This window comes from Ochlerotatus camptorhynchus, unplaced genomic scaffold, assembly GCF_037179485.1.
Source record: "Ochlerotatus camptorhynchus isolate MF236.1 unplaced genomic scaffold, CSIRO-AGI_Acam_v1.1 ptg000329l, whole genome shotgun sequence".
Lineage (NCBI taxonomy): Eukaryota > Metazoa > Arthropoda > Insecta > Diptera > Culicidae > Ochlerotatus > Ochlerotatus camptorhynchus.
The window spans coordinates 4,644,214-4,671,552 of record NW_027040817.1 but is presented as its reverse complement, the minus strand read 5'-3'; the positions used below and the strand labels follow the sequence as shown (position 1 = coordinate 4,671,552).

The window sequence follows — 27,339 nt, the reverse complement described above, 5'->3', positions numbered from 1 at the left end:
CTACTTGTCGAGACGGTGTTCGGCTGGATAGAACCCGGAAGCCTCGATAACCTCTATGGATTGGACTCCCGGTCTGCGGTAACCTGTCGTGCTGCGACAGTTCTTTCCATCAGCAATCAGCTGGAACGTTTTTGGCTAGTGTAAGAAATACATGGTTCGAACTAATTCCGTTGACGAGCAAAAATGCGAGATTATTACAAAGAAACCCTTTCCCGTGACCCGAACAGTCGATACATCGTGCGAATACCGATGCATCCCGAACATGACCAGTTGATTGGAATTTCGGAGACTGCAGCGCTGCGTAGATTTCGGTTGCTGGAACAGCGATTGTCAAAGGATGAAAACCTCAAAGACTCAATACCAAGAGTTCATGAGGGAATACCTGTCCCTAGGGCACATAACTCTCGTCCAGGAGGAAGAAGGAAACGAATCGAAAGTTTATTACATCCCTTACCATCGCGTTGTAAAAGAATCCAGCTCTACAACCAACGTGAGAGTTGTCTATCCTACTTCTTCTCGTGATAATTTTAACAGCTTCGAGCCGTTGCAGACGTATGAGCTGAATATGATTACAGTTATGACCTTCCTCCATCCTTGTTTCTTGCCACTCGTACTCTTTTGCAGCTCTTCAAAGATGAAGGCACCCCATTCTCGAAAGCAAGCAAAGCGATAAAGAATGATGTAGGGTAAACGCTTCTATAGTTGCAGTACGTTAGAAGCGTTAGATTCCTATAGTTGTGTATGGAGACTTCATACACAACTATAGGAACCTAACGCTTCTAACGAACCGTAACTATAGGAGCGTTTCCCCTATGTATACGTGGACGATCTCTTCGCAGGCGATGACAGTATCAACTTCGAGAAGAACTGGACGAACTTCTGTAGAAGGGTGGTTTCAAATTGCGCAACTCGTGCTCATACTACTCGGCACTCAATCGTCGCTGAAATTCGATTCTGAAGAAAGCATCAAGACCGACGGAATCCGCAGCAAATGTTTTCCGTTTCGATGTTTCCGTCACCGCCAAGGATCAGCCTCCTACCAAGCGCAGTATCCTGTTGGCCATCGCCCAGTTACACGATCGGAGTTATCACGCCACTTGTGGTGCAGGCAAACATATTGGCTTTGGATTGGGACGATGTAGGCACATAAGATCGGCAACGCAAAAGGGCTGAATTCTGCGAGTAACTACTCCAACCGTCGAGCGATTTGCTTTCGTTCCTGGTTATTGCTCCACGGAGCTACACTGCTTTGCAGATTCGTCAGAGGTAGTGTACGGCGCATGCATATAGGTTCGAACCGAAACTGCTCATGGATCTTAAAGCCTCTCAGCATCCCACGCCTTGAGCTGTGTGCCACGCTCTTCGTTTCTCGTCTCTACGAAAAGAGCATCAGTTCGCTTGGTATGAAGTTCTCCGACTGTTTCTTCTGGTCCGACTCCAACATAGTGCTCCAATGGGTGAAAGCTCCCCCCCGTACGTGGAAGACGTTCGTAGAGAATCGTGTGTCGAAAATTCAGGCTGCTGCTCACGGTTCACAGTGGCAGCACATTTCCGGAAAAGAGAATCCTGCAGATATGGTGTCGTGTGGGGTTTCAGTGGAGGAATTGGTCAACAGTGAGCTGTGGAAGTACGGTCCCCGATGGCTGCGTGAAGAAAAATCAACGTGGCCTACCATGTGCACCCAAAAGAGCAAATTTTTCGTCGTCGAGGAGCTGAAGAAAAACGTGATAAAGAACTCATAATTATTTTTTCCTTGATTTTTTTCCGTCGATCTTGTTTTCGTACTGAGTACCAATGCTACTGATGCCAGGGAGGCAGCTCCCTATCCTGGACCCTACCTATCAACCCATCAACTCATGGACCGGAGACCAAAGACTTTACTTCCCCAAAGGAACGCGTGATCAGAGATTTTATGCCGCAGAAAATCCTCGGCACCGACTGGGATTGAACCCAAAACCTTTGGGGTGAGAGGCGCTGCTATCTTATAATTATTGTTTATTATTAGTATTTTTTAAAGAAATTCTTTACTGTTAATCGGATCCGTAGTGTCTTTTTTTTAGATAGGGGAAATGGCTCCAATGTTGGCCTATGGATCTAAGATTGGGCTATTGGCTAAAATTCTGCTATTTATATATTTTATCTAGATGAACGCGTCATTGGGACTAATGGATATTTTTGGTCGCTATTGAAAATTAAGTCGATTGCTGAATTTATGTATGGGTCCAAATTAGGGGCATTTAGGCCGACATCCATGTCCCCTATTTGCTTTAAATAAAAAAAAACTAATTTGAAAAAAAGATATAATATAATATTTTTGTTCAACATCCATTTACATTTCTGGTCATCGAAAAGCATTAGGGGGACGATTACGTTAGTAGAAATGTAGAAATGTTTCATAATGCAATCATCATTTTAACTGAATTCAACAATGTCACCAAGATTTGATAATGCATCATTATATACTTATGCGAACCTTAGCGTGATGGTAGATGTTGAACACTTTTCTTTAGAGTGGTAAATCAACAATAATAGTCATTTTTCGTTTCGAAAAGCTAATAAAGATAATCGAGTCCGATCTGTACATCTAAGAATGTTGTGTACCAAAATTAGGATGGATAATTCTATCCATTTTTAATTGCATAATTTTCAAATGAAGTTATAGGTGGATTGCACAACCCATAGTGCTCCTCAATGGATTCCTGTATAGGGGAAACAACCCTATTGTTGCGGTACGTTAGCAGCGTTAGAAGCCTATTGTTGTGTATGGAGGTTTCCCCTACTACACAACACGGAGCAAATATCTTGTATAATAATGTTCCTCTAAATAGCACCAAATATCCGATAAGCTTAACTGTAGCTACTAACAAATGTTAACCGAAACCTTCAAACATTCGATCCATGGTTTTCACTTTCAGCTTGGGGCCAGCAGCTAGTCAATGTTTGATCGATGCCTACAACCCATTCGTCATTTAAATATATTTATTCGTGTAGAATCCTCACATAAAAGTAAGAAGTGGGTAGGCAGGCCGCCGCCCATCAGTCGCTCGTAAATCAAAACACCGCACACAGAACAGTTCCCAACCTCCTCTGGTTTCGATAAGTCTCGTCATATATTCCCTTCTTCGCCAAAGTGGCATAAGCATTTTATTTATATGCGTTTGATTCATCGTTGGGCCAAGAGATTTCGCCTTTTCACCAAATAAAGGCAAAACGACATCTCGTATGGCTCTTGTTATTGTTGTTGTTGTTGTTGTTGAGATTGTTTGTATTGTGCACACTTCCACTTAAAAGAAATCGCACGAGCGCTCGATGACGACAAATCCATTAACAAGCGCGTCTACATGTGGGGATGATGTGGATGGATATTACCCGGTCCGATTTCGTAATAAACTTTATTTATCTTATAGATCTTGGGAAGTTGTGTGTACAAACACAAAGCTTCCAATTCAACTTAAGCAGTCCCCCCATGCATCTTCGCTGGTTTAGTGCTTTCGCCCACATTTTTGTCGTTTCAACCGGTTAGGCATGTTACTTATAAGCTGTAGGTACGTGTATTACGAATCATCCTCCTGCGTGCGAAGGATGCATGAAAATGTTTGCGATCGTAAAATGTACTGTCGTATTCTAAGAAGGGAATCCACTTTGCGTGAGCAAATGACTTTTTCTTAGATTACGTCACTGTTGTTTTCATTCCCTTCGCAGACCATTTGTGCGTCGACCGGGACCTGATCTTGAACAGATGTGTTCCGTATATGGATCTTCGTACAGATAGAATTGAAGTATGCATTCCATCACAAAAAATAGCGACTGCGAAACAATAACTCATTTGTTGATTGCAATACAAGCTTTTGGAGTGATGAGATTTCTAAGAAAATGAGATGCATGTATTATTGGTTAATAATAATTCTGTATCTGATGAATTTGAATTATTAAATGGATTGCATTCACAGGAAAAGCAAATTTTAATATTACATCCAAGAGGATGCACTTCAATCATGTCGAAAATCTCATGTGATTTTTATGGCCACAAAAATAAACAAATGCAGTAAAAGCAGCGTAATGTCAGTTCAGGTCGTAATGTCAGTATTAATAATAATTTTGTCCTTTTTGGCTAGTAACGTTAAACCATATTTTCGACACGATTGAAGTGCATCCACTTTGATGTGATATTAAAATTAATTTTTTGACGATCAAATTTCAGGATGGTACTGAATGTGATTACTTTGCTTGATGGGACAAAGTTACTTGATGTTATTTCACATTGTTCATGATCATAGTCCGTAGTTTTAGTAATATGAAAGTAGAAACTAATTGATAGTGGATAACGTTGTTATCTCAGTGGCGCCGGTGGTGTAGTGGTAAGCGTGATTACCTCTCACCCCAGCAGGCCTGGGTTCAATCCCAGTCGGTGCCACCGGGATGTTCTGAGGCATAACATCTCTGATCACGCCTTCCTTCGGAAGGGAAGTAAGCCGTTGGTCCCCGGTTCATGATTTGATGGGTCGATGGATAGGGTCCAGGTGTTGCAGCTGACTCCCTGGCGTCGGTAGCATTGGAAAAAAAGTTTTATTGTTAGATTAATATTCCGAACACGATGCCTCCGAAAAACGTATAATTGCAAGTTTGCAATGACATAGCTTAACCATTTCTTGATGAATTTCAAAACTTGTTTTAATACTATAGTTATATATATATATAACGTTTGCATTTAAAAAAATGGACAAAAAATGTGGATTTTTCATGGGTTTACCTTCACCCTGACCAAACTACCCATGCAGCATCAATCATAGTAGCCCATGAGTCAGCAGACAAAATTTGACAGCTCTATCAGTCGAACTCTAACCGTGATGGCAAAAACAGTGAAGCAACTCCGTTCAGAAGCGTGCGCGTTCAAAGAACGGCACCCCACCGCGTCGAAAACGGACATCGTGCGGCACTTTGTGGACGCCGGATACGCCCGTTCCGGCATCTACAACATCTTGGCACTATTAGACAACAATCAGAGCATCGAAAGAAAGCCCTGTTCCGGACGGTCGACGACCCTGAGCCTTCTTGTCGCTCCAAAGGATGTTGAAGAGGAAGACCGAGGGAAAAGTGGCTACATCGCTGCGTGCGGGAGGTCGGTGCAACCGGCCAAACAGTGAAAAAGTACCTGGCGAACATGAACATACATGTCAGGAAGCGGAAGTGACGTCCACTGGTTTCGGAACTGCAGGCAATGACGCAGCGGCATTGGCTGAATAAGATGGTCAACTAGTTTTTCCCGGCGAATCGCGACGTGGTGGTGGTGATGGACGACGAGACCTATCTCACCCTGGATGGCAACGACTGGCAGGGCACTTCGTATTTTACTTCCCCCACGAAGGAAATGAGCTCCGAGGTGAAGTTTATTTCACACACCAAGTTCCCCAAGAAGGTGCTGCTGTGGCTGACAATCAGCGAGAAGGGGATGTCAAAGCCGCTCTTCTTTTGCTCCGGACTGGCCGTGAACGGGGAAATTTATAAAAAATGCCTGTCGAAAGTTGCGTCGTTCATCAAGAAATACCATAAGGGTGAAGACGCGGTGTTCTGGCTGGATCTGGCTTCGGCCCACTACTCGAAGCGATCGTTGGAGGAGATGGAGCGGCTGAATTCGATGTGGTACCCAAGTCGGTGAACTCACCCAACGTCCCCCAGCTGCGTCCCATCGAGAATTTCTGGACCAACCTGAAGCGTAAGATCTACTCCAACAATTTTGTCGCGAAAACTGAGGAGGAATTGATAAATAAAACGAAGAAAGAACTCAAAAACATGCCTACACGCATGTTTTCGTCCGCCATGGCGAATGTTCCGGTTAATTGCCGGAAGGCCGCTCGCAAGGGCGTAGAATTTTTTTGCAAGTAAGCTTAAATAATTATCTTCCATGTGAAATTTATCAAAAGAAATTATCTGTCTTAGCTTTTTTTATCACCATCCGAAAAAAGCCCATTTTTTAATGCAAACGTTAATTCTTAGTGTTTGTTGATTATTTTGATTGAAAATAGATTGAAAATAGGTTCACCTACTTTTTTTAAAGCAAAAAGAGTCGTTACACCTTTTTTTTAAAGGTGTGTTTATGGGTTTTGCAAGTGGCTTTAGATTATCATAATTAACCAGAATATAGACATGGTTCCTATATAAGGAACCTGGAGAAAACGAACGGTCTCCTGTAAGATCCGGAACATCCATAAAAGTGGTCAATCCACGAAACTGATCCTATAGCTCCGTGGTTTTTTGGAAAACATTAGGAACTGTGGTATAAGAAATAATTTGGGGTCGTGACATAAAAATGGACCTAGACCGTCCTCCGGTAGATCTGGAACATACGTAAAAGTTATCCATCTATGAAACTGATCCTAGAGATAAGCGGTTTTTCCGAAAACTCGTGGAACTGTGATATAAGAATGAATTTGAAGTCATCACATAAACATGAATCCGAATGGCTACGGAACTGCTCCTCCGGACGATCTGGATCATCCGTGAGAATGCTCATTGAATGAAACTGATACTAAAGTTCCGTGTTTTTTATAAATACTTGGAACTGAGAGAATAGTAAGAAGTGACTTATCATATTAGTGCATCATTCAACTAAATCTAGAAGATGACAATATGGAGCTTCTAAATGTTCAGCAATGTTGTAAGTCATTAAATTTAATGTCCAATATTTCGTCTTTAGTACAGAAACCTACCGTAAAATGACACCGAAGTACAACGATTAAGTAAATATTTAAAATATAACAATTGTTTCATGTTTTTTTGTTTCCTTATGAAAACCCAAACAATAACAATTTTCACATTCTTATTGTTAAACACAACTTTCACATATGGTTGTGAGTATAACAGTGCGATGTTTTGAGCACTCCCAATCACCGCATGTGTTGCATGTTACTCTGTTCCTGTTTTTGTGATCAGTATACTGCCTAAAATCGCATATCAGACATATATGGATTTTCGTAAATTTTAAGATAACAATGTTATCCACTATCAATAATTGGTTTCTACTTTCATATTACGTGGTACAACTACGGACTTTGATCATGAAAAATGTGTCACTTTTTCCCATCAAGCAAAGTAATCGCATATCAGTCTCATCTTGAAACTCGATCGTCCAGAGGTCAAGATCGTTCTTATTTTTGGACCGTCATATTTTTCACTAACGTAACAAAACATGCCTGCTTAATTGCAACTGATTTCAACTTGAAAAAATATCAATTTACTATGATTTTTCAAATATTGACATGGGAATTGCACTTCGTAACTTCAACTGCCATTTTCTCAATGCCTATTTTTTCCACATGGGACTGATATGGGATTATAAGCAGTACAATAGAATCAACTTATCATCGTTTTTTTTTAAATCTAAACACAAAAGACTGTTCTCGAAAAAAATGCAGCAGACAAAAATGATCACCAAAATTTATTTCAAGTCGTATATTTTTGGAACTCTCTGTTTTTGCAAAGTTGATTTATTCAACCTCCTCTCCTAGGCTAAATGCCTACACCTTGGACTTAACGCTACCTATCAAATCCTGTGCAACACTTGCGCCATTTTTCTTACACACTTTCATCCACTCTTTCTTCAAATCCTTGTCATTTTTTCCGGAGCTTGCCCTTCATAATCGCCCAGAATTTTTCTATTCGGTGAAGTTCAGGTGAGTTTGGCGGATTTGCCTCCTTTTTATTGGGTATCAAGCTGGAGCTGCGTGACAGTTTTGTTTTCAAGACTTAACCCATTTGAATAAATTTTGCTTCTATCTTTGACAATACAGCAGAAGGACTAGCCTATGTTGGCAACTTGAACACTGGATTCCTTGTGTATAGTTATAGAAAAAATGCTGTGACGTGTCCGCGTAGATACATCCGCGTAGTAATCCGAACGAATTTAATCCGTTTCGAACGAAATATATCTCGATTATGTAAGTTACGAAAACCGCGTGAATTCCGAACGCCGTGCGAAACAACCGAACCGAAAAAAAAAGAAAAAAGGTTTATTAGCATTTAAAGAGTGCCACCAAAATAAATGTGATAGCCTATGTTGGCAAGTTGATTCATATTGGTTTCCTCCTTAGATATTCTAATTTGAGCTTTGTTTCAAATTAGTTATTTTACCGCATGCATCAATCATATAAAAATTTTGCGACCGTACCGAACAAATTCTAAACATAAGCTCAAAAAACTTTTGGCAAGCTCTACTGAATTGCGAACCACTTCTGCGTAAGCTCCGTAGACGTAGGCGCGTTGAATCCGACAGCCGCGAACAGTTAAACAAACATCAATATCACATAAGGAAAGATCTATTTTACAGTCACGTAGGGTTTCGTTCATAGCTGTTTACAAATGTAAGTACTTGAACAAAAAGAAATAAGTTAACTCAAATGCTTTAGCCGCATATATCAGAGATTTCGAGTATTGATAGAATAATATAGTAATCGAGTACAATAAACTCACGGGAAAACAGTACCTACAAAAGATTAAATGTTATTAATTGTCACATACCTCTAATTTTAATTATTTCCTAAACTATTTCTCTCCTTGTTTATCTGCTTAATGCTATTGGTCTGCTTGCGTCTTTTCTTATTGAAGTTCAAGACTAAATAGGAAGATTTATTCTACAATTTTAAAGGTTAGTTGCCTCCCTAAGCGGACCCCACATCCTAATTCTTTTGTTAATCTACCTAATGTTATTGGACTTTCTGAATTTTCTTATTTATGTTCGTTTGATGATTATATGATGATATCTCATTAGTCTAATTTAATAAATTATTGAAATCTCTAATTCACCTAATCAATCATAACCTATGCTTTATTAAGTACCTGCACTTGTGCTTGTAATGAAAAATTAAACGTGTTTCAAGTACTTTTGACTTTGACCTATATTTATTATATCTTATTTCGACCCAGGTGACACCTTCAAGTGACACTTTGAAGTTAGTTTTGCTAGCTGATTTTTTAATTAAATAGGATATATGCTCCAACTATGCTCACACGCTTCCAGTATGTTGCACCACAAAAAACGTAAAAGCACGCCACAGTGGAAATCCCGAGCCATAGTTCAAACACTTATCCCAAATCAAAATGAAGCACACATAAGATTAGTTACAATACCATGTACAAAAATGGTGTTTAACATTGTTCAATGAAAACAACAATGAAAGCTTGTCAAGCAAATAGAAAGAGCACTGTAGGGAACTTTCTGAAATATTTCAATATTATAATTTCTTTGCAAACCAAAATAAATCTATCTGCATAAAAATAAATAAAATATGAGTGATTTACAGCAAAACCCGCCAGTATCGCACCCAACGCCAGTGCCTATACGTAAGCGCACTACGACGCGGCTCTCAAACAAAGGAGTAACAAGTGTGATACTATGACTGCCAGACTAGATCTTTGGTTCTCTCATGCAGTGGTTCATCAGAGAGGGGAAGCTTAGTAATCCCCATCGCCTGCCCATAACGCCATTCTATCGCGGCATGAGCCAGCAACGCCGGCCATAAACCTACCGTCTCTAACACTCCGCTATAAAGCATGAAATTAAGCCTGCCCACCAGCAACAACGTGCAAAAACTAGCCAAAGGGAGGGGAGTTTGGTGGATTAGCCTTCTTCGGCACAAAAACCACATCGTTGGCTTCGTACCACTCCATCACCGGTTTCGCGTAATGGCACGATGCCAGATCCGGCCAAAACAAAGTGTCACATTCGTGGGACTGGAGGAAGGACAGCAGGCGCTTCTGGAGGCATTCTTCTTTGTATATTTTGCCTTGCCGGTCGTTATGTACGGCTTGCTGAATTTGCCGCACCCACAGCCTGCCATACTAAGTACTTCTTGACAAATTGGTCAACCATCTTCTTCTGGAACTTCTCCGGAACATCCAGGTGGGACTTGTTGACGAAAAACTCCAGGCCGGGGATCAGCTTGGAGACCGCTTTAATGTACGTCTCGTCATCCATTACGATGTATTTTGGCAGCACCAACCACTTGTGGTACAGTTTCCTGGCGCGGAATTCGGCCACCGTATTCTGTTTATCGGTTCGGTTAGGCGCCTTCCTTACCTTGATGGCATGAAGTCTGCTGGACAAACCAGACGGAAGAATTGACCTTTTTGACCACGTCCCGAATCGAAAGGTTCGGATTGCGCTAGAAGTAATCTTTCACCTTCCTTGCGTTCGCGGGGTCGGTCCTCTTCGCTTTTCTTCCGCTGTCAACTCGCCGCTGAGTCGTCTGGGTCTCCTGAACGATTTTACTACACGGAACACGGTCGAATTGTCGATTCCAAACTGTTTCGTGATCCACCTGTGGGACTGGCCTGGATTTTCCCATAATTTTTTGTCGAAGCACTTTTTGTTTGGAAGTCATCTCGATAACCACTTAACAGATTGTGACGAGACTTTGCGCATGTTAACATTTCACTCTAAACTAGTTTTACTCAAAATTTCATTAATTTTTACCTATGTAATAAAAAGTTATACACAAAAGAAAGTGCTGGATTTTTTTTAGTACCATCTTTAACCAACGTTTTTCATTCTAATAATCAGTAAAGGATGAATATTACAGATTTTTCGGAAAACCAAAAGAATCTGGATGTTAAATTGACAAACACAGTCAAACATATTACAGTACGAACTGTAAAACAGAACCGAACTTCTGTAAATTATTATGCTTTATATGTTGCACACTCAGCGACAATTTGTTTGTTCAGTTTGTTATGTAATTTTGTTACGCAAAACATCTGTAAATGCAGAATATTACAGATTTTTCGGTAAACAAAATGAATTTTCGGTAAAATTTTGACGATATTTTGGTAATCTAAATATTTAATTGCCGAACACTGTAAAAAACTTTAGAATACGAACTGTAAAATGTGGCAAACGCCGCTTCGGTAAAAAAGTACCAAACACACTGTAAATCGAAAATTTGTTTAGGGGCTATTCATAAACTACGTAGAAAGTTTTTTTTGGTATTCTTGCCCCCCTCCCCCCTCCCCCTGCGTAGGCAATTGACCATACAAATTTTTTTAAATTTGTATGGGCCATGGATAATTGTCAACCCCCCCCCCCCCAACTGTCTACGTAGTTTATGAACAGCCCCTTACTGAACTTCTGTACAAACAGACTGTCAAATCGTAGAACGGCTTTGTTTATACGGTTAACACACACCAGCAACCTGGGAAAAGTGCGACCGTGGCTTGTTACAGTGAAAGTTAAAAAGTATAATTTTTAACATGGCACAGGTATAAAGGCAAATTCAAAACCAGGATGAACGCATTTCCGTAAGTAATAAGCTCGATTACGTTTTTTTCTCTGTTCAGGACCTAACACCACTGCGACCAGTAATTTGATCTATTGTGTATTGTGAATTTGTATTGTATGTCGTATTACTCCAGCACTATTGAGATATGATGAAGTATTCGATTTTTTACAGTTGTCATTCTTCCATTTATCGCAACGATCCGACTCTAATTGAAAGGTCCCGCTATTTATATCCTTCGGAGTGTTGGAACACCCTCCAAAGGCGAGGCCCTATGTCAGTCAAAATTGGATTCCTTAGCAACAAAATTAAAGAATGGCATTGATAATGACCATGCATCAGAACTCTAGTCTTAACCACTTCAAACTAGGGAACAACGAATGAAAGATAAGGAATCATATAGATGAAGACTAACTAACTCATTTTTCCTTGTTTCAAGATCATCCTCGGTCCAAGCAACCCGAGGACTTATCACTAATAACAAGGCATAAAAAGTAACAAGGACTAATAGCGAATAGGTTTATTATCGGGGTTAACACCAGTTCCAACCCAGTGCGAAACCGAACTTTTTGTCAGTGTGAACCTCAACCTGAGCTAGGTTTTAAAAACAAACGAGCAAACTGACGTTTGTCAGAAAACAAGCAGACCCAATCTTGATACCCGATCCAGGTTGGAACTGAATAATAAACGAATTCGCTATAAGATGTGTTCTTTTGATTACTGAAAAATCCTGTTCCCCTAGTTTGAAGTAGTCAGGACTAGGAATCGGTGGTAGATCTTACATCCCGTAACGTACCACGAAAAGGTGATCTACCCACGCTACGGAGCTCGATTACTTCCAGACGGAACCATATCAGTCTATGGGATTCAGAGCGACTACGAAAAAGCGGCCAAGCGGACTCAATCACCAAAAACTGTGGGGCACCTTGCGATGCAATGGAGTCCCGGATAGAATCGTCAGCCTCATTGAAGCGTACGCAGTACGAGGCTTTCACATGTAGAGTCCTGCATAACGGAGCCTTGTCCGACCCTATCCGGGTAGTCGCAGATGTAAGGTAAGGATGTATACAATCACCACTACTGTGGTAGGTGATTGGTGATTGACCATGGACTGCTTTGGAAGCCTATCACTATGATGCACCTCTACAACTTTGATTTGGTTGATCATGTTGTGCTATTAGCTCAACGGCGCTCTGATATGCAGAATAAGCTCAACGACCTAGCCGAGTACTCCTCTCACCATCAACGTCAACAAGACCAATTCGTTCCATGTCAACATGGACAACTTTTCCAACTTTACAGTAGTGGGGCAAGCAGTGGAGAAAGTCGAATGTTTCCAATATCTTGGCTTCCAGATAGCATCAGACGGCGGGACCAATAGCGACATAGGTGCACGAACCAATAAGGCTGGGGCTACATTGGCGAGTGTACGAAATGTATGGATATCTAACCAGATAAGTCAATACACCAAAATCCGAATTTGCCTGGTAGTCTCACAACTAAATATCGAATGCTGAGCTCCATCGCCGATGTCATCAGAAGCCGATATCTCCAGAAATTCAGAACGTAAGTGGAGATGGGTCAGCCACACACTACGAAGGCGCGGAAACGAAATCTGCAAGCATGCGCTGGACATCTCAGCAGAGGCAGACCCAGGCGCTCATGGTGGCGGAGCCTCATCAAAGAAATAAAGGATGTCAAGGATGTGATCAAGGCAAAAGCGAACAGTTGCCCAGGATGGAAATCTTTCACGTTGGCCCTATGCACCGTTTGAAAAATTCATGTTAATTTCTGCGAGATATAGCGCACATAAAATTAACGCTAGATTTGGCATTAATTTACATGATATTTCGTGTAAATTTAGGCGCAATATCTCTTAAATTAGCAATATTGTATGCAAGCTTGTAAAAAATTTCGTTGTTTATGCCAACAGTAGCTCAAAATTAAACGAAGGGAGATTTTACGCGATAGTTAAAATTCAGAATTTTTTTCTGTGTGCACCAATAGGGCTGTGCAGGATAAATGAGTGAGTGAGTAAGATACCATTGCACTTTAAACGCACTACTTAACTGATTTTATATTTTCTGCAGTTAGCGAATGCTATTCGCTAGGTGAAAAATCAATATTTTTCTGTTATCGAATGTTTTAGAGCACTTAAGTGACCGATTAGATTGGTCCAGTTAGTGGAGCACTAGGGCCTAAGGTCGGCAGCTTACACAGTTGTTTTTTCCTCGTCCAGATGTAATCTAAAACAATTCATATACACAAAGCTTAACACAGAACTATGTATGTATTTATTAGGGTGGTTCAAAATATAGATTTTGCTCCACCCCGCTCAATGGATTCTAAATCTAAAGCAATATCGATATTTTGAACCACCCTAGTATTAATGTTTCAACCTTCCAAGTCAGCGTAGCTGGCAAACCTTTTCCAAGAGGTGCAAATTAACCTACACTGCTTTTTCACCAACGCAACGGCCGCCCGGTTGACTGTTAGATGACCATCAGTTTGTTTGGGGCTACTCCATCACTCATCATCGCTCAAGGTGCGCATATCAGTGTGTGTTTGTGTATTCGCAAGAATCGCTATGATAGTGGACAGACTGAACTGGGCTGCGAAGCGGACTAAACATTCAGTCATAGAATGAGATCATCTACCTTTCGCAGTGAATAATTTATGCAAACGGGCTGTATGGTGAGGTAATTGATTTGCCTTCGTTTGATCCGTCTGCCTCTCTCCGAACAATACGCAAAGTAGTAATAGTGCACGGAATTGTAATAGGTTTTCGGTTTTGTTTGAGCTTTGCCTTTCGCCGTTTTTTTTCAAGCCATAGCTTCCGTTGGGAGTTTGTTGTTCTAAATCAAATTGGGTCCGTTGTTTTACTTCACGCTGGCATGGCTTCCAATTAATGATCGAAAAACGGTGACTCGAGCTCTAGGCACGTTTTTTTCTCGCTTCGTTGGGGAAAAAATCAGCTATTTTTGTAACTTATACATTTGGAAAAACATAATAAGCTAATGCTTTAACATGAACATTAATCCGACTGTGAGATTCTAGTATAGTTTTGGTAGAAAGATTTGCAAAATTTGTAATGGTTAACCGCATAAATATGTCCTATTTTGAGGTCTTCGAATACTTATGTCACAAAAGAAGTGACAGACGAAGCGGCTCGAAAACTTTGGTGACGAACCTGCTATTGCAATTTTTCAGTGTACCACATGGATGACAACACTACTATTGGATTGTACCACATGGCAACACCAAATGTACTAGAATATTTTGGTTCTATCTCTTTCACTCTACTCAAAGCTGAAATGCATAAAAATGACAAAATGATACACTCTTTGCACACTGTCAAAGATCATTGCACACAAAATAAACTTTGTTTAAATCAAAACAAAAATACTAGCCCATCTGGTGGATGATGGCACAAGCTTTTAAGAAAATTCTATTACAGTGAACCACATTATTTTAATGGATTTCTTCGCCAGTTAGTCGTCTGTCACTTCGTTTGTGCTTATGTGGTGATTCCATATATTCTGGCGCTAGTGTACTAGAACTGTACTAAAAAGTAACCAACATAATCTATCGGCGTCAGCATCTACCAGCATGAGATTTCAGGAAAAATTTTAATTCGTGCTAGTTGGTATTTACAATTATACTAGTGAACTAGTATAAGTGTAAACAGCCCATTACTCACTCACGTATCCTCCTCACTGGTGCATAGTCGTCGAAAGCCCTGTCAATTATATTTTAAACATTTCATGTATAAGTCCATCTCAGTGCGTTTGATTTCGAAGAAAAGTAATATACTATTTGATTGTTACAGTTATTCGCATATCATTACGTTTCTCGTAAGTAGCAACTAATGTAACAGATGTAAAAACATGCAAACTTATTTGACGATAAAAATATTGTATAAAGACGACGATCAAAAGAAAAGAAAGATCCGGTGAGTAATTAGTGATAAATAACTGAAGGGATTTAAATCGTGATGGCGGGGTCACATGAACTGATTTATTCGCTGGAACCTTCTTTGGCGTTGATCACTCGGTTAGGTCTGATCAAGAAACGAAAAGGTGAAACCACAAAACGTGCCATATTGAGGTCATTGAAACATACCGGCTCCGGTGGGCTCAATATAATTGATTCCTCATACATTCAGTGCGGTTATATTGCATCCAGAGAAAGAAGGAGACGATGCGGGGTCGTGACGCCAAGGGAAGAGCGATGATGATCGAATTAATTGAAATTAAATGTTCGCGTGTGTATGCAATATGCTATGATGGTCCACTCTGCGTCTTTTTCCCCTTTCATGCTTTTCAGAGTTTCACACCTTCACTCAGGTCTGGATTTTTATAGTTAAACAATGTTGCGACGAAATTTACCACCTTGCTAGTAATGAAGTGCTAGCCGGGTCCGGTTGATTTACGCCGGCAGAGGAGGTTGGCGATGATGGGAAATTATAGGCCTCCGGAATTTTTGTTTACGGTCCATTACGAAAGTTTCACTAATTAGTGGTGCTTGATACGAAACTTTCTGTATCAGTCCAAGAGATAACGTGTGATGGAGTTATAATTGTATTGATCAAAGACGTACGATGAGTGTGCTCCGGTTAAAGCTTATTCCTGGAAAATCTGGAATTGTTAATTGAGAGGTGTGTAAGGTGTACACTATTTGGCATTTGTGATAAGTGAGGCAAGAATGCTGTATGAAGTCGAGATATTTTCCAAGCTTTTCCATTTTCAATTTCTATGACTTGGTAATCGATCCCGTCGCCTCTGGTGTGGTAAGCCCTGCTAAGATTATTTCAAAGATTTCTGTGAAATTTTACCGAAATCTCAACAGCTGAACGTTTGGTAAACAATTTTACAGTTTTCCTGTAATTTTTTTTTACAGATATCTGTGAAAAATTCACAGATATTTGTGTAAAATTACAGGAAATCTGTGAAACTGCCGGAAGCTTCAGCTGTTGAGATTTCGGTAAAATTTTACAGATTTCTGTAAAAATGTCTAAGTGTAGGTAGTTATTGAAAATCCTGTTGTTAACTAAAGTTTAACTTTAGCACTTCAACGTTTATAGCAAACTAGTTGAGTCTGCCCGGCCTTGCTTGGGATTCAATATTAGCTTGAGTTTATGCGCCAATTAAAAAAGCATGCTACATTGTACGTAACCCCCCCCCCCCCTCCTCTTATCTAAGGGGCTATGACCTCCACATGCAAAATTTGGTTCGATTTGCTTGATTAGTTCTCCAGTTATGCAGACATTTCATTTGTATAGAGCCCCCCAGTACAGAGGGGGGAGGGGTCTCGAACCATCATAAGAACCTTTCCCTGCCCCAAAAACCCTTGCATACAAATTTTCACGCCGATCGGTTCAGTAGTTTCCGAGTCTATAAGGGTCAGACAGGCAGACAGAAATTCATTTTTAGATAGAGAAAACATCCATGCTAAAAATCGAAAACTTTTTTACTTAAAATGTCTAACATTACAACAGTTTTACACTTAATATTGTACATCTTGTTATTTTTTTATTCTATTGTATCTTATTATGACGATTGAAAATATTCCTCAAAATTTCACCTAAAATTTTCTCTGAGTGTTAAGTGTCGTTGAAAGCTCAATGCTTTCGTCAAAAGCGAGTGAAAGCTTACGAACTTGAAAGCTTCAATATAAAGACTTTCGTTTAAAGCTGGTATATATACAAAATAATTCGTTCCGTGCAAGTAAAATTGTGTGCAAGTATGCCGGAGTATGAAATATCGCGTGCAATTAATTGTGATGATGCCTTCTGCACGGACGATCAGACCAACTCAAAATTGAATAGAGTCGAACCATTTTCGAAAAGAGGATTTACTCTTCTCGAATGTTTATAAAATCCAAAACTTTACTTGAGGAATAGACTGACTAAGCTTTTATCGATTTTCCTTTATTTTCCTCATATTCGAGAAGTTTTTCCAGGTAAACCTGGAAAATTCAACTCACTTTTGCGTGACTCCAGTTTGAGTTTATCTGATCGTCAGTGTGCTTTTAAATGTGGAAGCAGAATAAAACTTTCGAAACGCTTCGAAAAAGTTTCTCGTGTTTAGACGAGCTTTCACCACGCTGCTTTACAACTTAATAACTTGAAAGAAGCCTTTAATGAGTACAATTTCACCAACTGACTCAATTCAATAATGGGTTAAAATTGTTACCCATTTGATGAGTATGTATTACCATTAACAGGGCTGTTACAATATTTTCTCAATTTGATCCGCAAAATCCGCGATTTCTCAAAAGAAATCCGCGACTTCAAATACTAATCCGCGACAAAAAAAACTGTTTTCATTTCCTAAATTTACCATTTGCAAACTACTACAAGGCATTTCAAGCTTATTGCTTATAGCATATTAGATTTTTGCCTGCTCTCAACTTAGTGATCTTTGAAGTACTTTCACATTATAATTTAGAGTTTTCTATGCCTATGCCCAAGGAAGTAGAGAAATTTCCAAACCGAAACATTAATAGACCGGACGGCAATCGAACTCAGTCGCCTCCAGCATGGACTTGCTTTGTAGTTGCGCCTTTACCGACTGAGCTAAAGGAGTATCATTTGTAACCTTTGAAAAAAAAAATGAATTATGTAACTTTGTTAACTTATGATCAATTGAGCTGAAACGTTCGCGTTAACGATGTTCAATTTTACGATTACAAAATATTAAATTTACAGCAGCGCCGGTGGTGTAGTGGTAAGCGTGATTGCCTCTCACCCCAAAAGGCCTGGGTTCAATCCCAGTCGACGCCGCCGGGATGTTCCGAGGCATAACATCTCTGAATACGCCTTTCTTCGGGAAGTAAAGCCGTTGGTCCCCGGTTCATGATTTGATGGATCGATAGGTAGGGTCCAGGTGTAGGAGCAGCCTCCCTGGCGTCGGTAGCATTGGTGCTCAGCACGGAAAACAAGATCGACAAAAAACAAACCAAAAAAAAAAAATTATATTTTTGAAAGTACCTGCGGGAAATTGAGGCAACAGGTAAAATTGTTCAAGATAATAGCAGTACTAATAATTTTCATTTCAGCTTAATTTTGAGATTTTAAATTTCACATTTCTCAAAATTCTTCCTTACCCAATTAACATAGGTACATAATAGTAAAAAAATGTTTGCAGCACGTAAATTTTCAAATAAAAACTGCTATTATACTATTATTTGAAATGCAACTTTTCTTGAACATTAACTTTTGCGTCCCTGACGTTTTTTGCTGTCCTAAATGTTGTAGGTAGGCTCTAGTTTTCTCATTTTTTTACCGATTTAAACCAAACACCCTGCACATAATCGAGAAATTACCAGTGTTTCATAAGTCACACTTATTGGTCACGTCGAGGCTCTATATTTACACGGATTATCCTTGGGGTCTGTCCAATGTTGAGATATTTTCATGATATTCTATTTTTATTTTTATTTTTAATATGAACCTAGCCGTTTTTGTTGTCAAATCATAACCGAATCGTATAAATGTGACTTTTTGGATCATGAACGACTTATTACTATGTATACCGGAAGTTATAGATTTTCCAAATCGTCCAGGACATCAGTTGATTTGTTCTACTAGATCAACCAAAACTGCAATAATGTCTGTAGTATCGAAAAATGTGCAATCAGAGTCAAAGTGTCTATGTTGATTATGTATGATCTATTTCCGAGTAATCCAGATGTTCAAGATTCTTCAAATCGTCCTGGAGTTCAGATAATTTGATCTACTAGATCAACCGAGATTGGGACAATGTCTTTAGTATCGAAATATTTCCAGACAGATGCACAGTGTCCATATGGATAATGTATGATTTATTTCCACGTATACCAGATGATCTAGGCTCTCCAAATTGTGTTGCATTTCAGATGATTTGTTTTACTATACAGTTCGAAAAAGTAGTGTAAATTTCTGTTGAATATGATGCACATAAATGGAGCGTCACATATCATATAAGTTTACATTATAAATCATGTAAAGTTCTGAGACATTTCATGCAATGTAGCAAATATTGTATACAAAAGCCCACATATAAGCCTATAGATCAACAAATACTAGGATAATATCTGTAGTATCGAAATATCGATTTGGAAATCCTAGAACATTTGACATACACGGAAATAGGTTGGCAGGATAGACACTGCAAATTTGTTTGGACATATTTCGATACTAATGACATTGAATTAGTCTTGGGTGATCTAGTAGAAAAATAATCTGATCTCCAGAATGATTTCAGAACCTATAACATCTTGTATACGTAGCAATAGGTTGGGCACGATCCACATAGACACTTTGAATCTGTTTGGGCATATTTCGATACCACAGACATTATTGCAGTCTTGGTTGATATAGTAAAAAAAAATAAACTGAACTCCAGGACGATTTGGAGAACCTAGAATATCCGGTATACATGGCAATTACTCGCATATATACGATTCGTTAATGATTTGACAATGAAAAATGCTATGTTCATATTGGAAATAAAAAGAAACATAAAAATGTCTCAAATTGGACAAACCCCAGGGAATTTCCGTGTAAATCTGGTGTGTGAGTTATGGAATTGAGATCATTTCTCGATTATTTGCAGGGTGTTTGGTTTGAAGCGGTAAAAAAATGAGAGCCAAATGAAAGGTTACAATGAATACCACAATTTTTGTGACAGCACATCAGTCCCTTCGCGATTTTCGCGACATCATTTAATAATGTTTCCGCGATTTTCGCGACTGAAAGTTCAAATCCGCAAAATCGTGAAATCCGCCGTGCATTAATAAGAAACTGTTAGCGGCGCCGGTGGTGTAGTGGTAAGCGTGATTGCGTCTCATCCCAAAAGGCCTATAGGCTATAGGTTCGGAAGGGAAGTAAAGCCGTTGATCCCCGGTCCATGAGTTGATGGGTCGATAGGTAAGGTTCAAGTGTGGGAGCTGCCTCCCTGGCGTCGGTAGCATTTGTACTCAGTACGGAAAACAAGATCAACGGAAAACAAATAAAAAAAAACTAAGAGATTGTATCCTAGACACAACCGTAAATTTGGCGTAGGATTACTGGCTCGGTATCTATATTTGGCGACTGTGTTAGGGAAACCCCTTTTGCAGGTAACCATTGCAACAGTTGGACATTTGTGTATTTTTAAATAGTGAACTATTGAAAATTGATAAAGCATTTATTTTAGCAGCTCCGTAGAAAAAATTCCTGTCGATTGGCTTGTTTAAAATTAAAATCCATCCGCTTTTACACCCCCAATATGTTGCCGAAAGACGTAATCCTGCGAAAAAGAAAAGCATAAATTGATTGGAGGAATTTCTTGCTAAAATTTTCCAATCGCGAGATATTCGCGGTCAATCATATAAATTCGGGATTTTTTCGTTTTTTCTAGCGTCCTGGAGAAAACCTCACCTTAATTCGAAGTGTTTCTGGTTAATTGACAAGGTCGTGTGGTATTCGGTCATTGCGAGAATTTTTGTGTACCACTTACGTTGGTACTGTTATTACGCTTTTGACCACAAACGTTTGGTTGCTGGGTACATTATAAAAGAGCTTTGGGGGTGACCTGGCTGGCAGCAAGGCGAGAGAACGTTCAATGAAAATTAACTCTTTAACAACAATAATTTATGGTGGTCCTGAATAGAACCGTTTTGTCGTTGTGGTTGAGTAATACTGAGCTATTAGGTTGTTCAACACGGATGAGGCTGGCGAGCTGTATGTTGTCGACCAGACACCACACACGGTGATTGAATAAGCGATTTTGAAATCTGTGTTAGGGAAAGCGCTTTTGGTAGGCAATCGGTGATAATTTTGATCACGATTGAAACAGTTTTTTTTCTTTGATTTGTTTTTCGTCGATCTTGTTTTCCGTGCTGAGCACCAATGCTACCGACGCCAGGAAGGTTAGGGAAGGAGTTGTTGATAACCTAACGAGAGACCACCGACTTAGCGACATCCTCATAAGTGCTACGGAGTTGGAGGGGTTGGGTAGGGTAGTTGGTTAGGATTTGCCTCAAGTTGGCGATGCAACCAAAAGTATATATTGTTTATGTGTTGCTCATTTAATCTCCCGATAGCCGACTATCGAAAGAAAATTTTCATTTTGTTTTGTGATAATGTATATTAAGGGGAGGTTTACTTGGATTTGGCTGAAAAACAGTTGAACTTTGGAATTTTTTTTCAGGAGAATGAAAAGACATACGAACTTCCGGTTTCGATAATTATATTTGTCCACTATTCCTGAATACTTGGAAATTTTTTGAAGGTAAAAAAACAAAATGGCGGCTCAAAATGGCGGCTCGCGTGGAGGAGTGTCAGTCAGGTTTTGCTGCAGATCTTCGAGTGCACACCCTCTGGTGGTGAACTGAAATGAAATTTTTTTATTGTGGTTCAAGTTGATAATATTTCCTATGGCTTATACCTAACTAGAACGAAATCCGACAAAAATTGACCAAATTATGGACATTTGAAAATTTAGTGCTTTTTTACCCCTTTTTTTCTCACTTTGACCTTGCTTAAAAAAATAGTAACTAACAATTTTTTTCATTTTAGGTATAAAAATAACAAAAAATAGTATCCTTCAAAGCGCAATTTTCCGATTGTAAATCGGATCATTTGTTCAAGCCCTATGCTCTAAGTTGTTATAAAAAATATGGTTTCGAGAAAAACGCGTTTAAAGTTTTTGTTGCGTCCCTCAGCGCGCATGACAAAGGTTCACTCAAAGCGCCATAACTCGCTAAATATGTTTCGGATCGTAAAATCCTTTTGGCCACATATTCTACACACTTGTAGCTTTCATTTTATACAAAAAAATAATTTTTTTTGAAAAAATCCAAGTAAACCTCCCCATAAGGGGGGAAAACAAGTAAGACGTCAAAAACTCGACAATTTTCGGAATTTTTGGTGAGCAAATGAAACAACGCAAACGTTTGGGGTTTTTTGCATTAAATTGCTTAAATCTTCCTCTACATTTGAGATTTTTTTCATTGGTGTGTGATCTCTGTGGCTCTTTGGGATCACATCGGAAGGAGGTCGCCTCCGGTGGGGATTGGTAATTGACGGGCGTTCTAGAGACCTGAAAAATGAACAAAACTTACTTTTATCAATTGAACTTTATTCAGAAAAGATTTTTGTTCTAAAACCCAAAAAAAATGATTAACCGCATAATTTTTCACTGTTTTTTTTCCACTTTAGGCAGACCTGAAAATTATTTATTATTGATATCAGTGGTTCACATAGATCAAAAATCTATTTCCTTTAAGATGCGCCAGGTTTCAAGTCATTTGGATGAGAACTTTTTGAGTTATCTTTCCCGCCAATTTGGAGAACACCGTTTCGAGAAAAACGCGTTTAAAGTTTTGGGTTGTGTAAAAACATGATTTCTGGAACTTACGGTTAATCGGCGATACCGGGGCCATAGATCACTTCTTCGTCGTGCTCGTAGCATTTAAAAAAAAAATTAAAGTAAAATATAAAAATCGTTGAAAAAAAAATTTACTTATATTTCCCCCCTTAAGAGTTATGATGGAGAGCTTGGGATTGAACCCGCGATTTTCTACACAGTAAGCAGAAACGATCCCTCCAGGGTAATCGGGCATCTCACAATCCACAGCACTTTGCGTTTATATGTTTAGGTATGTAGAATTTTTCTCCCGTAGTGGTGAGGGTGTTGACTCCCATTATCGTCGCCATTAAAGAGACAAAAAACTATTTGTCAGTTGGCTTAATTCCAGCTAAATCACAATGGATTGGCAGATCAACTCAAAACTATATGAAAAATCTTTGTTGATGGGAATGGTGATGCCTTTCCATGAAATTACTGCATCAGAGTTGTCCTCCGGAAAATTTCCTCTCATGTAGAGTATGGGGTTGTTGCTTTTGACGATCGGGATCGGTTCATCATGCTGTAAAAAATGGGAAAAATATAAAAATAGGTAGGTACTTCATGATTGAGTAAAACCATAGAAATGGAACAAAATCCAGTAATAATGAGAACATTTTTGAAAGCACAAATGTGAATCCATTCGACGATGCCACTTAGTGGATTGTTGTCATCAGTGCCATTTATGGTCCACTTCATTCCACGACTTGGATTTTTCAGACGCATAATCCCAAGTGTTCTGATAGTAACTATAAATAGTTTTCAATTAAATTAAATTAAAAAAAAATCGTTCGATTATCATTACCGCTTTGAACATGCTTAAGTATAGCTGAGTAAGTCTTCAAAACCCTGGTTTGTAAATCCACAAAATTTCGCCAAAAATCTGGAGCATTATGATAAAGCCGTAGAAATAGAAAAAAATAAATTAAAGCAGAAAGAGCCATGACGTGTCTAAAAAACGTTACTATCACTGAGAAACAGATTAAAGACACACTTATTCCTATATTTAAGTAAAAAAAAACTGGTTAATAAACTCGAAAAACCCTTGTGTGAACACCAATACTGAAATTTAACTCACATCGTCCCCGTTTCTATGCAATTTTTATATGAAAGACTATTTAATGCTGAAATGTTGAAAGCTCTCAGTTCCATGCATATGAAGAAGATAATCTGAACCAGAACATTAATCACAGTGTCTCGTCTGTTTTTTTCTGTGTAGCTACTAACGATAAACAAGATACAACAAATTAACAAATTCTTCAACGTTCTCAGCAGGATCCTCACTATCCATCGTGTCAGAAGATTCAATTTTGATTGCCTTCTCATCCGTGGATTTGCAGCGGATAATCTTTCTATCTGTGGATTTACGAATGAGATACTCAAGATGATAATGTATCCTGCCAGTATGTCTATGTTGGCCTCGAGCATGTTGGTGAAACCACAGTGTTTGAGGTACATCGGCATTGCTTGATCGCAAAATCATGAGATTTTTTTGAAATGCTGAAGGACGCCTGGAAAAGTAAAAATTGATTAAGCATAGGAACAATGGAACTTAACAGCTTGAACTTACGGCCCATACGTTGATCTAAGGAAATCGCACAACACATATTTTTTTATTTTCGTAAAAACCTTGCCGTTAGGCTTACTTCCTTGCTTCAAGGACTCCATTATTTGTTGACCCTGGTCTGTTCTTCTGAAGACACGATTGATGTTGATTACCTGAAAGCGAATTTTTAGCCTGGTAATTTTCGAGTCATTTTTGATTGAATCAAAGGATTGAAGTTAAAAAAATGTTTAAAATTATTGCACTTATCCTACTAGTGGACAATGACAAAACAAAATTGCTTGGAAAATCTATGGAGTCTCAAGGGCCACGCAAATTGCATCCGGTTGCCGTGCGTTCGCGTTAATTTGGCAGATAATCCATGGGGGGGGGGGGGGACTCTGAAACCGTTCTCCACCCTAAATAAATATAAATAACATATCTTACAGGGTGTCCATCCAACCGGGAAATCCGGGAAAAACCGGGAATTCGAATTTACCGCGAAAAATGCGGCAAAACCCAAATTGCACCGTTTTTTTTTTTTTTTTGATTCTTTATTAAAGAGATTTTTAGCCTTAGGCTAGTTCATCTCTAACTCATCCTAAGTAACAATTTTGATTTTATATTAGTCTTGTAGACCATAATTTGGTCTTGAAGAATCCTTGGAATCAATCAACTTTATATCACATACACCATTATATTCTCTTGCTTACAAGTTTCATATTATTCCTTTCTCTCACTCGCAATTTGTTCGCGCCCTGATCAAGCGGTGGTTTTATCGTTGCTACGATAACTAAATTTATAGAATTCCATAAGGTGGCATATGGTGTCATTGCTTGAATTCTTTGGCTACAGTTTTCCGATTGAAGTAGCTCTAGTATAAAGGCTGAGCGAGACATATCCTGTTACGAAGCTAGCTACTTCAAGATAGAGAAGCAGATTCATGCCGTCTCAAACTCCTTGCAAACTCCGATCATGTTTGGCATGAAAATGTTCGACACCGGACAAAGAGATAAATTAAACATTAATTTCTGCACTGTGTGCTAACCAGATACCAAAATGAGGACATCTTTGAATATCGAGGTTAGTCTGTAAAACATAAAGATCTGAATCCATACCTCTCACTCCGAAATCATGAGTGCAAATCTCACCTTGATAAAGCACGAATGGTCCGAGAGTGTGAAAATTACTATAAATAAAAAATACTTTCCTTGAAATTTTTATAAGTATTCTCAAATCAGCCGCTGTAAAGATTCTTTAAAGATTATTTCAAAAACCATTATTGGAATTTCCTTTTATTTCTATTCTCAATTCCAATCCCCAATTGAGAATAACATATTTTGACCTTACCACATATCACATTCTTTAGGGTTAACAGTTAAGCGAAATAATAATCTATGCTTCAAGTAAGGATTTGGGTTTTATTATGCGATAAAACTTGTGATGGTACTTGGGGTATTTTACCATATTTAACTGTTTCAATTAAACTGGGAAAACTAGGTTAGACAACTGAAAACAAAACAAAACAACAGACTTTTAAATTCTTAAATAGAATGGCCAGACTGTATTTGTTTCAAGTCCGTTATCTTCGAAAAAAAAAAATAGGATATACATTTTTTTCCATTGTATATGATCTCGAGATATCACAAATTTTCTGAGGTTTCGAAAAGATGAACTCTGGTTCCGATATCTCTTCATCAACTTGAAAGTTTTCCGAGCCTAATTTGTTGAAAAATGGTTTAGGAAACTTTCCAAGCGCTAGAGATTTTTTCAAAGACCTGCATTTCGATAAATCTTTGAAAGCCGGAAGCTTTAGTATCGGCAAACATCGATAAATCATGCAGCAGAATCTCCTTTTTTCTCAGAAGTTCTTTCCCAAGCCCATAAAATTGTATTTTCTACAAGTCCGGAATCAACAAATTTCCAATCCCAGATTTTAGATAAATTTTATGTTTAAAAGCATGAAATCTTTTCTATATTTTAGAAACATTACATTTTTCTCGAACTGTTAACATATTTTTACATACCGTCAACTATTCTACGCTTTCTTAATTTGTTTGAATTAAAGATCGCGAATTACCTAGTACCAGCAAAAAAATGTCCAATAGCTCTAAAATGTATACCAGAATCACAGACAAACAGACATAACACTCATAAGTTGTTCATCGAGCAATCATTTAACAGTCAATTTGAAAGTATCTCAGTTGGTAGTACTGCCACCTGTGGCGCGCATAGTAGATTCCCTTGCATTTGACGTTTACTCACTACCGCCATCTGTTCAGCGTACTACCACCACAGTGTACGCAACAGATGGCGGTAATGTTTTAGCGACGATGTTTTACGATGAGAAATATTCAATATGTTATGTCTGTTTGTCTGTGCCAGAATCTTACAACTTTTCGAGATCGAGATTTTTCGAGAAAATTTTTCTCGTTCCAGAACATGAAAATTTGTCTATGTTCGAAGTTTTACAGATTCTAGATTTTTAAAATGGATTTAAAATTTGTCTAAGACTTTGAACATTTTTCTCTGCGCCTCAATTTTTTCAACTTCAAGATTTCCAAATTAAATTCTATGTTCAATCTTTCACATCCCGAAAATCAACCAATTCGCGATCTAAATCTAAATATAAATCAACTTATTCAACGGTTGGTTTAAAAAAAATCGTTGCAGAAAAATGAGTATTGAGTGAGGAAATGGAGGTTAGAAATTATACGTCATCGGAATTAAGGTCATCGGAAAAATCAGTAAACAAGGAATTACGCGCTAGATGGTTCAACCGGTTGATGAATTTCCTTAATGTGACGAATCAAACTTGACAAATTTTGATTTGCATTTGGCATCGAGCATAAGTGCAGTCATAATGACAAAAATCTGTGGATAACTCGCCTCTTTGAGCATTCCAATTTACGTGGCGACTCAAGCCCTTCGTAAATCCGGGTACAGGACATGCAATTAATTGGAGGGTCCGCCATTTTAACTTCAGATTTGTACAGCTAAAACAAACAATTTTAATGAGAAATTTTAATTACGGAACATTTCTTGAGCCCCTACACCGGTTTCCCGCAGTTTCTCGATTATTGAATCCATGATTTTTCTCTATATTTTACAACAATTTTATTTCTCTTTTTTCATGTTTGAAATCCGGAATGAAATC

The 27,339-nt window shown here is 38.7% G+C and overlaps 1 protein-coding gene across 1 annotated transcript; it reads right to left on the bottom strand.

The window, feature by feature from the left end:
- Nucleotides 1-23,583, bottom strand: LOC135708285 (uncharacterized). Its single transcript, XM_065230285.1, is given in 6 exon segments — nucleotides 1-135; nucleotides 9,836-10,088; nucleotides 22,862-22,985; nucleotides 22,988-23,168; nucleotides 23,279-23,388; nucleotides 23,445-23,583. Coding segments are annotated over 6 exon segments (942 nt in total).
- Nucleotides 23,584-27,339: the final 3,756 nt, after the last annotated feature.